Here is a 13,231-nt window from a genome sequence, read left to right as displayed (position 1 = left end):
ATAGATATAGATATAGATATAGATATAGATATAGATATAGATATGTTTGCCTCTTGAATTCTGGCCTGTAGAACAAACAGATACCCAAGAACCACAGGTCAACTGACCAATAAAGAACATTTGTTACAGTTATCCCAAGCCTATGCCAAATGTTCTTCCAAATGCAAAAGATTTTGGATGACTGTTAAAAAAAATTACAGATATGAGAGCAGCACACTTAGGCTTGGGGACCTGCGCATCCAGGTGTACATCAAGAAGGAGGCTGAGTTTGCTAATCCCCTTACCCAGGCGGCCAAAAGCACAGGGTCCATAGGGCCTCAGGTCTTCAGTTGCAAGTGGGACAGAGACAGCTAAGAGGGTTGGGGGGGGGGGACAATGGCCTCTTCCCAAGTGTGCTGCTTGTCACAGGCAGAGGACATGGCTAGGAGCAAAGACAGCAGACAAAGGGATAAGAGATGACACTGATAAAGCTGAGAAGCTGCTCAGAAGCAAGGTCCTTGAGAAGAGAGATTTAATGCCCCTCATAAACGGCCAGAGAATGCCAGACTACGGGCAATGCGGTTAGCTACTATTTCTGTCTGCTTTCTGTTTCTTCCCTTCATTGTTCCTTTCCTTTCCATTGAAAAGGGCTGATAGAAGGAAAGGGACTAGCATACCAAACAGCAATATGTCCTCCAATTAAGGTTCCTTAGGGCTATGGCTGACTCCGGATGAGCAGCAGGAAATACTCACACTGACTCTGTGATATCCTGGGCCAGACAGCAAAGACGCCATCAGAACAAATGGATCCAGTCAAAAGGAATCAACAGGAAGGGCTGCTGGTGCCCTAAAATAAAAGCATTTTGAACGGCCAAAAGAATATTGGTGCAACGGGTTAAAAATACAAGTACACATTAATACGTTCTGTAACAAAAGCTCCTCCTTCTTTTCCTCCTCTTGCACACGGAAATTCTGATTGGAACACCATGAGAATGGTGCATATAGCACAATAAATCTCTGTTTTGAAATTGAAAAGAATTAACATTCATTCAGCCATTCTTATATAAACTTCATTTTAAAGTAATCAAGGAACACTTAATTGAAAAAAAGACGGGACAGGGAGATAGCTTGGCACTATAAGCACACCTTCCTGGCAAGCGCAAGGACTTGGGTTTAATCCCTGGTACCACATGTCGTGCCAGCCATGGACACTTGGCATGGTGATACACACCTGTAATCCCAGCGCTGGGGAGACTGAAATAGGAGGATTACTATGAATTGCAAAACAAGACCCTGTACCAAATAAATAAAAGATTAAAATAAAAGACTGCTCCATTATAAAATAATTCTAGTAGAAGATTAATAGGATTACAAAAATTGTCACTTTAAAAGCTAAATGAAATTACTGAGTCACACAGCGATTATCTGTGGATCAACCTTTAAAGCTTGAGGAAGAGCCTCACCATGGAGAAATCAGTCTGTCATCACTTGTCCCACCCTGTGCGGGACAAGTCATTGAGCGATTGTGCGGTGTGAAGTCCTAGGAAGCACCAGATCCCATGACCTGGTCGTGCCCTCCTCGGGGATCCCCTTGCCCTAAACATCCAGAGCTAAGTTCCTTGTAGAGAAGTATGTGAGCTGGAAGGACACTCCACACACAGGTGCCACAGCGTCAGCAGCACTGTAGTTCCCCTTCATCTGTGGCTTCACTTGTATGGCTTTAGAAATCTGTGGTCTCAAAATCCTTAATAGAAAATTTCAAACATAAGCCCATCCCAGTTTTCAGCTTGGCCCATCTGAGTAGCGCTGAAATGTCACCCTGCCCCGCCCGGAGGGGCTCATCCTCTTGTCCGCATTTTCATACTCTATGCGCCTCTTGCCTGTTGGTCACTAAGCAGGCATCTCGGTTATGAGGCAGACTGGCACAGGAGCCGAAGTGCTTGTGCAGAGGGCTTGGTACTCTCTGCGGGCTCAGCACCTCTACAGCTGCAGCCATCATTGCCCTGATAAAGGGAATAACTGCAAGCCAGTGGCCCTGGGCAAACAGGACGGCACGTGTCTAGATGCGAGGAGGCTTAGGACCTAACCGCTGTGCTGTGTGGGCCTCGCAGGTCCTCGCTTGAAGACACCGACCCCAGAACCCGTGTGCAAGACAATGGGGAAAATCATGAGCCAGTTACTGGAGGGCAGGAAACATAGAGGCTAATTTTACCAGTAATAAATTAGTGACATTCAGGTTATACATAAAACATGTTCTGTTTTCTCTCTGCTGCACCTGAAGCTGGTGTGTACTTCATCTAGTTTTCTGTCACGTGAATAATTATTATTTTTTAATTTATAATGACAGGTAGTTTTTGTATGTATTTATGGGGTACATTCCAATAATCTGATGCATGTTTACAATGTATAAAGATCAAATCAGCAGAATTAGCATTTCTGCCTCTTCAAATAGTGATTATTTTTATGTGTTGGGGACCTTAAGATTTTTCTGAAATACATTATAAATTGCTGTAGACTATAGCTACCTTCGTGTGCTGTAGAACACTAGAACTCATTCTTCCTGTGTTTTTGTGTCTTGTTATCTAATCTCACTTTATTCCTTCTTTCGGGAGTGAAATGGAATCTCAGTGCTGTTTAATTTGCATTTATCTAATGACCAGAGACAATGAACATTTTTCATGTTTTCATCGACACTTGTACTTCTTCTGATGAATGTCTATTTCAGTTGCTCATTCTTTGATTGAGTCTTTTATTTTGGGGTGGGATCCTAGCTATTTTTTAGTTCTTTGTATGTTCTCAGTATTAACCTTCTTCCTGAAAGGTAGCTGGCAAAAAATTTTCCCCATAAGTTCTTTTTTGACTCTTTTGGTTATTTTCTTTGCTGGGCAGAAGCTTTGTCATATTTTCCCATTTGCTGATTCTTTTTTTTTTTTTTTTTAATTGGAACCAGGGATTAAACTCAGGACTCTGCACTTGGCAAGCAAGCGCTTATTCTACTGAGCTATCTCCCCGGCCCACTGATTCTTGTTATTACTTCTTGTACAATGAGGGTTCTGTGCAAAAAGTCCTTGCCAACTATGACTTCAAGAGTTTTACCTGGCTTACTTTCTAGCAGATTGTTTCTCTGTATACATATTTGAGATGGGGTCTTGCTGTGTAGTATGGGCTGGCCGCCACACCAGGCCTTTGATCCGTTTTGATTTTAGCTTAGTACATGGTGATACAAGTCTAGCTTCAATCTTCTAAACTTTATATGGAACCAGAAGAGACTCAGCAAAAGAAACCCTGGGCACCAAGAGCAAAGTAGGAGGCATCACAATCCCAGATTTCAAGGTATATTACAAAGGTACAGTAATGAAAACAGCATGGCACTGGCACAAAAACAGGCATGTGGATCAATAAAGAACAAAGGATGTAGAAACAACTCAAGCATATTCAGCCTCCTAATTTTAGGTAAAGGGGCCAAAGGCATAAACTGGACTCAAAAAATGGCCTCTTTAGCAAGTAGAGCTTGGGAAACCAGCTACTCCCATGCAAATTTCCATTCTGTTTTGTAGATGAGAAATATTCCATTGGATTTCACCAGTTTTTGAATCAATTCATCTGTCTGTGGTTACCTAAGGGGTTCTGTACCTTAGCTATCCTGAGCACTGCTGCAGTCACTACACAGCACAAGTATCTCTTTAACACACTGACATCACTTCCTTTGGGAATATTCCCAGTAGAGAATGGTGACGTCACATGATAGTGGTACTCTTCAGCTTTTGAGGAGCCTACATACTACAATCCGTAATGGCTGTTCTAACTCACACTTCTAACTTCACAGCCCCACCAGCATTTTTTTGCTCTTCTCATTTTTGATAATAGCCCATCAAACTATAGTAAGGTATCTGTGATTTTGATTTGCCCTTCTCTGATGATCAGAAGTCTACTTATTAACCATTTCATGTCTTTAAGAAATGTCTATTCAGAAAAACAGCAATCTCACTGTATTATTTAGAGATGCTTACTGTAGTGTGTGGAGTGAAATTACATGAGGGTTGACACTGACATTAAAATATTACTCCAATGAAGAAAAAAGAAGGGGTAGATGGAGTCAGTGCGGCGACCATTTGATAGCTGTTGGGTCCGAGTAATGGATATATGAGAATTCATCATTCCAGCCTCCTTCCTCTTAAATATGTCTATAGCTTTTCATTTAAAAAAAAAAAAAATCTTCCTTTAGCAACTCTCCCTTTCATTAGGAAAGAGATACAAAAAGCTCCCATCATGGCCTAAGGGGGAAAAAAAAGAATCCCAAATTATAAAAGAACCGCAGTGCCCCTCCTGCACTGAGCCTTTTTGTTCGGGTTGTTTCTCAGGGGTGAGGATTCCAAGCAGGACCTGGGTAGCTTTAAAGCAGCTACGTGTTCTGTAAAGAGGTGCTGTGCCATGGAAAGATCTAGCCTCTAGGGTCAGAAACCTTGTTTTAAACCAATACTCTGAGGCTTTCTCTTTGCTTGACCTCACGCAGGTTTCTCAAGAGCTTTTATTTTTCTGTATAACCTGCTGCACCAAATTATTTGAGACAGTTAACACTGTGTCTGCGTTTTGACCTATGTACGCACGCCCCTCCGTCCTTAATAGCATGGAGTCTAGTATTTCCTGCTGAAGGAGCCTCCATTCTGCCTTCCTGTCTGTCCAGGAATCCAACTTTCCTCAGCCCACCTAGGTGGAGCCTGGGTGCCAGATGGGAGGTGCTCTTACTTCTTGTGGCCACACAGTGTCGCCACTGGAGCTCCCTCCTGTCCTGTCCAGCCTTGCTGTGGCCAGATAGGTTTGAGTTCCCAGCCAGGCTTTGGGTCAGAGTGAGGGAGATTAGTTGAACTTCCGAATTCACCTTAGTTCACATCTGTTCTCTCTGCAGTGACATTTAGAGGCATGTTGCCCGGTGTGGTGACTCATGCCTGAAATCCCAGCAATCTGGAGGTAGAAGCAGAGGATCTCTGGGAGTTCCCAGCCAGCCTGGGCTATATAGTTCAAAGACAGTTTGAACTGCACAGCAAGACCCTGTCTCCAAAATAAAGACAAAAAAAGAAAAAATAAAGACACGGCATGTCATGACTAGTTTTCAACCCTATGGTGTGAGAGAAGCAGCCTTTCTAGTCAACCAAATACCCCGTGTGGCAGGTGCTAAGTTAAGGATTTAGGATAGATCCATGAACCAAAACAAACCAACCAACACCCTAACACCTGAAGGATCTAAAGAGCTGGGGTAGGAGCTATCTGCCAAGTAGGTAAGCCTAGGTCACCTCACTCCTTTCCGGATGAGTTCTGCTTTGGGGGTGCCCTCTGAATCACACAGTGTGACCTAAAATCCTTCTCCCCGTTAATATGCATGCTAGGTTCAGAGATACACACACACACACACACACACACACACACACACAGAGTTTATTAATAAAGTGCAACTTCTGCTTTGTACTTGTATAACTGAGTGCTATAAAAGTGATCCACAAAAATTAGGTCACTTCAGATTTTAAAAAAAAAACAATAGATACACCACCTCAGTTAAAAGGAAGATTCTTATCTATCTTGTGCCGGCCCTCCCCTCCCCAGGACGTGCTGAGACAGTGACTGAGACTGAGCATGGTGGCACGCGCCTGTAATCCCAGCACTTAGGAGGCTGAAAACGGGGAGGATCACTATGAGTCCGATCTGTGTACTGAGACCCTGTAGACCCTGTACTAAATTAAAAAAAAAAGAAGAAGAAGAAAAATTAAATGAGATCTCTCCCCTGGTCTTTGAACTCATAAAGGTTGTTTTGCTTACCACTATGGCAATGTTTTTCAATATATCCTACTTTATTCTCAGTGCGTAAACCAGAACCTGGCATAGAGGTGGAGCTCAGCATAGTGGCATTGAGCGCAGACACACCCACAGAGCAGGAGAGTGAGGCTGCAGAGTCCCAGGCTTGTAGATGTCTGCTCCGTGGGTCCTGAGCCTTCTGAGACCCGCGTTTCACAGGCTCCTCCCACCCCTCCCACCCAGGAAGACACTTTCAGTAGGAAAGTACATTTCCTCCCTTAAAACAAAGCTATATGCAATGTATTGATTATAGAAACTGCCCTACTGATCAGTTTTGAAACTGTCTCATTGCTGTTTGTTTCTCAATAAAATTAATTTAAAAAGTAAGTTAATAACACTCCAAAAAACAAAGCTGCAACAGAGGTCAAATCCTTTCTTTCCGGTGTACTAACAGGAAGGATGAAGGTGGGGCAATTGACATACTGACCGTATTTCATAGGCTCTGTGGTGTCATCACTTATACAACAGGCTGATTGCAGAGAGTGTAAAATTTGAAGGTAAATAAAAAAGCATGCATCACAGAATCAATGAAACAACGCGCTCTGAGTGGCACTGGAGTGCAGTGGTACAGCCCTTTGTGTCCGGAGTCTGACAGACGTGGCTCCACCATTCATCCTTTGTGGCCTCAAGAGGATGACTTAACCTCTATAAAATTGAATTTTCTCTCCTCTAAGATGGCCAAAGCCACTTGGCCTGCCTGGCGAATAGTATTGATCCAGGCTGCTTGGTATTGTAGCTCTCCATCCAGTAAAGTAAAATCTACAAACTGACCGCTTTTGTATTTTGTACCTCTGAAATAAAATGTGATATAAAAAAGATGAAGCTGCTGTAAATGTTCTGAAGTTCAGTTACCCTGTACAGCTCTGTAATGTTCACTCTTTAAAAAAAAAATGTTCATTTATTAGTTATGTAAAAGTAGGTATTTTTTTTTAAAGTTACAGTTTAAAAACAAGCCCAATTGTTACTGAAGTGCACATCAGGTTTTGCGACAGCTATCCAGTAAATCACACAGAAAAAGGGCCTTTTAGAGTTAAGCGAGTGTGAATACTACGTAGAGCCCGGGCCTGGTGTCCAGCCTACAGAGGCCTCCGCAGCTGTTCCTTGTTCACGTGTTTGCCTCTTGCAGGAAGCCTCTTTCTTTTCTTGTTCACTGCTATTCCCAGCACACAGGCCTCTGCCTAGAATCTAGAAGGGACACCATGCATTTAGTGAATATACAGATGATTTCTTCTCGTAGCCTCAGACTGCCTCAAGCAGTTGGGTAGGTGCAGGAATGTGGACTGGGGGAAGCTGTAGTTAGCAGTCCCAGCCTTGCATGCAGAGAGAACAAAATGAGGCCTGTGGCACACAAGGGTGGACATCTGCAGTTACTAGGTGTCCCTAGGCAAGTATCTAGAAGGCCAGTCAAGCCAGTCCTAGGGCAAGGAGTTAGTCACAAAAGCACAGTGCTGGGCTGATGGGACTGCCTGGGATACCATAGCCCAAAAAATAATGACTATCGTAGTACTTGCTCAACATGGGTACGTAGAGTGTTGTCTTTAACACAGCACATGGCAGGGATGGGAGGAAGAAAGGCCGGTGGTTTACCTCCACATCTCAGCAGCCCCTAGCTGCTGCTCACCCGAGGACGGCTGCTCCCAGACATCAAGCTGCCCTGGGGAAATTCTCTGGTATGTATAGCTGCTGCCGGTAATTAGAGAGACAGATAGGCAGACAAGTGAGGACCCGCCATTTCTCTTTCTTCGGCAATTCTGGATGGGGCTTGGTGTATTCCAAGCATGTTCCCAGGGTGGAAAAAGAGGTATAGTGCTGGGTGGGGGTAACTGCCTAATGCTTATAAGTTTATTATGCTACTAAAGTCAGTTTGAAGAGACCATCCCTCAAGAACTTTGAGGAGAAAGCCGCCAGCCCAGCTGACATTTCTCTCCACACTTCTCACTTTGCAGGTTACCTTGTACAAGGACTCTGACATGGAGGACTTTGGTTTCAGTGTAGCAGATGGCTTGCTGGAGAAAGGAGTGTATGTCAAAAATATTCGCCCAGCTGGGCCAGGTGATCTTGGTGGCCTAAAACCCTACGACAGGCTCTTACAGGTAAGACTTCAGGTAGAATCTTCATTCCTCACCGAGTCAAAACTGGGAACTTCCTCCAAATATTCTTATACTTGTAGGGTCCTCTGTGCTTTATTCTATCAAACCTTGTCATCAGATTTTGGAATGCCTAATGATGAAGAGCTGAATAAAGAATCTTCAGTTCTTAGTAAATCCCATCCTAGTCCAATTCATTGATTTCTTATCAGTGTTTTGACTGAACTCAGAGGCCTCTTGCCCAAACTAAAGCTTATTACTGGTGGGTCAAGTTAGCACGTGCCTACAATCTCAGCACTTGGGAGGCTGAGGCAGGAGGATCACTTGTGAGTTCAAGGCCAGCCTGTACTGCATAGTGAAACCTTGTCTCAAAAAGACAAAAATAAATCTTGTTGCACAGACCCAACCATCCAAGGACCCCTCACACATCTCTGACGCACACTAAACCATTACTATGCAGTTATCTGTCTCCGACCCACCATCAATCTACTTTTTCCACCCCCAGTCTTTAGCACAAACAAGGTCTCTCCTTCCATTGCCAGGACGTCATCTGGCCTCTTCTCATTTACTACACGAATGTCGCACCCCACCACCCTGCTGCATGCTGCCGGCCTCCCTGGAGTTCCATGACACCCAGAGGGCAAGCCTTGACCTCTGCGCCCCGGAGCTTGGCATGCTCCTGCCTCACACTTGCATAGGCAAGGTTCCCACTTCAGGCCCCTGCTCCGCGACCCTGTCAGACCACTCGATGGGAGTGCTTCCATTGCTCCTGGCTCCTAAACCTGCTTCCTGGTACACCGTGTGGCCAGAAGTCATGCGTTTACCCTGCACCTCGCTGCATGCTCTTCCCTTTACCTCAAAACACTCTTCCCCACCTCCTACCTGCCTAACTCCTGTTTAACCTTTTGGCCTCACTTAAACTAGTGATTCTCCACTGTGGCTGAAAAACAGAATCTCCTGGTAATTGATCCCGGTGCCCAGGCCAATTCCAAGTCATCGTCGCAAGCAGGAGAAACAGCCTCCGTGTGGTTTTCAGTCTCTTGGGGTGATCATAGTGAGCAGGCAGACTGGACAGCAGAGGCACAGGTGGCTCTTTTGCCTGGCTCTGTGCCCCGTACCTTGTAGAGGCTAATGATGCCTTCCTTTGATAGAATGATTTTGTTATGACTGCCTGATTCCCTGGACATAGCTCTCAGTAGATCATGAACTATTTGAGAATAGGGCTGGTACCTTATTCTCTGTAGTGCTTGGTATCTCAATATCTCAACATCAGAAACCAGCAAGCTGGACCTTAACTTAATGTAGTTCTTATCGTGGTCAGGTTTAGTGTCATCTCGCAGAGCAAATTCCTGATCCTATAGTTTGTAGAGTGTTTCCAAGCCAAGGTGAGGGTTGGCATCAGTCTAAGAAACACGTTCAGCTGGAACGTGCCCTTCAGCCGCCCTCACTCTCACAGGGGAGGCTGCCATGCACAGCCTGCCCCGCAGGGATGCATCACGAAGGCGAGTTGTATTGATCAGCGGGATAGTTTTGATGCCAACCTACTTACCTTGGCAATAGAATAACTAGGAGTTGTCCTAAGAGTTGGGGGACACTTCATTTTCTGTATGCACTCTAGTCCACATTGAGTCTCTGGGAATCGTGCCTACACCTGCTTCCTGGTGCACCATGTGACCAGAAGTCACATGCTTGACTTCTGGTTGTAACTGTCCCCATTTTCATGAAAGCTGAAGCTGTAAACATAGACTGGATTCAGCTTATGAATTCCTCAAAGGCCACAAGGAAGTTCTCAGACTATTCTGAAGGCATAGTGGTTTCGTACGCAGAAGTATGGCATGATTTGTAACGTAGAAAGATGACAACGTATCCTCCTACTTTAACAGGGGTGGGGTGGGGAAGTGGAAGAGCCAGTCATGGAAACCCAGTAGGTGTGACCAACTGTTTCAGACCTTTTGTGTCTGTAAAACACTTTGGCCCATCCTTCTAGAGCACTTGGGCAAGAAGTCAGTAGGTTGGATCTGTTGCTCAAGAGAGAAGTTACAACCAGAGCTAAGGGATTCAGATATTATTGATGGTGTGGATCTAGATGAAGTTGGTTGTGATGAACCTAAAGAAAGAGGAGAACCACAGATAGAATTCTGACAATAACAGCATGCAAAGAACAGGAAGCAGTAATGGCAGAATAATATTAAAAGGCAAACACTGAGGGGCTTGGGAGATAGCTCGGCTGTCTAAACACCTGCCCAGCAAGCGCAATGACCCAGGTTTGATCCCCAGTACTGCATGCCCTGCTGGCCCCAGAACCCCAGATGTGCCGCTGGCCACTGAAACCAGACATGGCAGTACATGCGTGTGGTCCCAGTGCTGGGGCAGCTGAGACAGGAGGATCGCTGAGTCTGAGCTGCGTAGTGAGACCGTGTACCAAATAAGTGAATGAATAAATAAATAAAGGCAAACAATGAAAATAGTAAGATGATCAAAATAGAGGGGCATCCTAAGAACCAGCTGTCTGGAGAGTCCCCAGCTAAAGGTCAGCCAGCAATGCCGTCTGGCCAGCAAGTGAAGGACAGCTAGACGCGGGCACTCACAGTGAGCCTTTTCAGGATGTTTCTTTTACCTGGCGAATGGCCTGATGCCTGGCTGTCTGACTCACAACTAAGGGTCCCTCACTGGAGACATGTGCGTATTGGCAGAGGCCAGCAGGGTCTTATTTGACCCATGACCACCCTCTGGGTCTCAGGAATAGCAGGCCTGGGGTGGTGCTGCCTATTTCCTCACATGCAAGAAGAAAATTCAGCACACCACCAGCAAAGAAAACAAATTTGCTTGTAGATCCAGGACAGGAAGGGCCCAGTGAATTAGGAGGGCAGGGCTTTCTCTCCAGGTCACACAAGAGAGATAGAGACAGACAGACAGTCAGACAGAGACAGAGAGACACACACACACACACACACACACACACACACACACACACACAGAAACAGCCACTAGCAGCACACACAAGGAAATAGGGTGTAGGTCACTTGTTTCAGAGCAAATGTGTGAATAATCTCTCTTTTAAAAAAAAGTAAGAAGAGCAGGGAATTCAGCTGGCTGGCAGAAGAGACGCTTCTAAATTCTTATCTCTGGCCCCTGGCCTAGGCCTTTGGATGTGTATTCTTGGTACCAGCCCTTGCTGCATCATTCTGTTACGGGAGGGAGAGACCTTGAAGTACCAGTGGGTGCTCAGAGCAGCAGATACTGACGGCTGAAGAAGATGAGGACTCCTGGCCATGGCTGGTGTCCTGGCCAGTAGCACCATTTAAATGAGAAGTCCAGGACCTCAGGAGATGGAGGAGAGGAGAAAGAGTCAAGGAGTGCAAGCAGGGCATGTGATTTTAAAAACTATTACTGGTGAGGAGAAATGGAAGATGAGCCTGTAGAAGGCAGGGAAGCGCTCACTTTAGGGGGGTAATTCAGTCACGGTTAAGAGCACGGGCCTGGGAACCAGTAGGCTGCCCTCAATGATGGTCTGGCTCCACTCTTACCAGCTGCTCACCAAAGGCAAGGCTCTTCTGCACTCCCAGCCTCACTTTCTCCAAATGAAGAGGGGTAAAGAGGGGTAAAAACCAGTAAGCGGAACACCAACATGGATAAAGCCATTTGTTGGCATGAGGAGCGAGGGTGTATGCTTGTTTGCAGCTCTTAAGGGCCTTACAGCATAGTAGCAAGAGTGATTAGCGAGCCCATGGCCATCCCAGTGGAATCCTAGCGGCGGCGGACTATGCTCTGCCTCTCGGGAGCTTGGGGGATTACGAATCCAGCACTACTCAACATTCATTTCCACCCAGCATTCAGAATGTCTCTTCTCGATCTTTCAGGTTAATCACGTCCGAACCAGAGACTTCGACTGCTGCCTTGTCGTGCCCCTCATAGCAGAATCTGGTAACAAGCTGGATCTGGTCATTAGCAGAAACCCCCTGGCTTCCCAGAAGTCCATAGAACAACAGACTCTGCCCGGAGGAGACTGGAGTGAACAGAACAGTGCTTTTTTCCAACACCCTAGCCACGGTGGTAGTCTGGAGACGCGAGAACCCACTAACACATTATAGCAACACTTTTATAAAGCAGGACAAAAGACGTTATCTATGGTGCTAAAATCTCTTCAAGATTTCTGTGCCGTCCGAGGCACAGGTAATCATGTGGCATTAACTGCAAGCACAGGGGTCTTTTAAATCTCTCTCATGGCTCATGTTCACTTCCCTTTTCAGGTTGAAGAGGTATCTTTTTTGGTGACCACTATGGTATACGGCAGGCAGATCCCTGCCAGGCCCAATGGTAGAGAAAAGAAAAATAGGCTGTCCTTCCCCACGCTTAACATCAGAGGAAATTTTTTACAAGTTTCATCTTCCTATCACTTTTTGAAAAGAGAACTGTCTGTTTGGAAATATCTATGATAATTTCCTTAATTCACTTTGAAATCAGTTTCTTACTATGAAATCATTAATGTAAGAATTTGGCTAACATAGCTTTTCGCACAGCTGGCTCTCCTAGGGGAACTAGTATTGGGTAAGCCGCTGGGCCTGCGGCCATGAGAGGGGTACAGGTATCAAATCAAGTTAGCTTCAGACGTTTCCGCAATGATGCACGTAGGAGACCATAATAGGTGGAGGTAAATGTTTTGCCCGAATATAGGAATGATTTTAACTAAGATGTATGCTACTCCCTATGCAACAAATTATCAAACAGGATATGTCTTGTGACCTGTTTTTTTTAAGGACACATTTTTTTAATAGCTGAAATTCTCTGATAACGAATTAGTGTGTAGTAACACTGAGAATTAGTTATCCTATTTTTAAAATTCAAGACTAAGAATTGAAGAGAGAATGAAGAGTCTATGACAATGAAATTCATCTTAATGATAGGCAAATCAAACTCATACTGCTTGAGATGTTTTGAAAACCGGTATTATTGAGGGGTGTTCAGCACATGTACTTAAAGACGACACTGGACTATCTTCTGTTCTGAGCCATGCCGCTTCTCAAAATTGTAAATACATTCTTCACAAAAATGCATTGCCAATTATCACCGTTCCTCAAAGCAATAAATTGTGACAGTTGCTTTTCTTGTTTGTTGGCAACTGTTTTCTTTTGTTCAGATATTTTGACTAGCTACACTGATAACTGTTATTTAATAAATATTAAAAATAGATCTGTATATTGACGGTAGGATGTTGAAGCAATTATTTTCCCAACATGTTCATTTTGGTGAATAATTCAAGCAACCATTTAGGCAAAGCACTTAAAACACTGTGTCCTTTGTTTAAAGGAAAAGTTCAC

At 44.7% G+C, this 13,231-nt stretch overlaps 1 protein-coding gene across 2 annotated transcripts in view; it reads left to right on the top strand.

Annotated features, from left to right (window-relative positions):
* The window catches only part of Grip1 (glutamate receptor interacting protein 1), a 269,779-nt gene extending 256,554 nt beyond the window's left edge, over nt 1-13,225 (top strand). For both annotated transcript variants that reach the window (XM_023716318.1, XM_023716316.1), the window contains exons 23-24: nt 7,773-7,919; nt 11,774-13,225. In XM_023716318.1, coding sequence (XP_023572086.1) covers nt 7,773-7,919; nt 11,774-12,004 — 378 coding nt within the window. In that variant the 3' untranslated portion in view covers nt 12,005-13,225. The remainder of the gene's footprint in view (nt 1-7,772; nt 7,920-11,773) is intronic.
* Nucleotides 13,226-13,231: the final 6 nt, after the last annotated feature.

Source organism: Octodon degus, unplaced genomic scaffold, assembly GCF_000260255.1.
Source record: "Octodon degus isolate 3935 unplaced genomic scaffold, OctDeg1.0 scaffold00047, whole genome shotgun sequence".
Lineage (NCBI taxonomy): Eukaryota > Metazoa > Chordata > Mammalia > Rodentia > Octodontidae > Octodon > Octodon degus.
The sequence above is the reverse complement of the archived record's forward strand: the minus strand, read 5'-3'. Positions and strand labels throughout refer to the sequence as shown.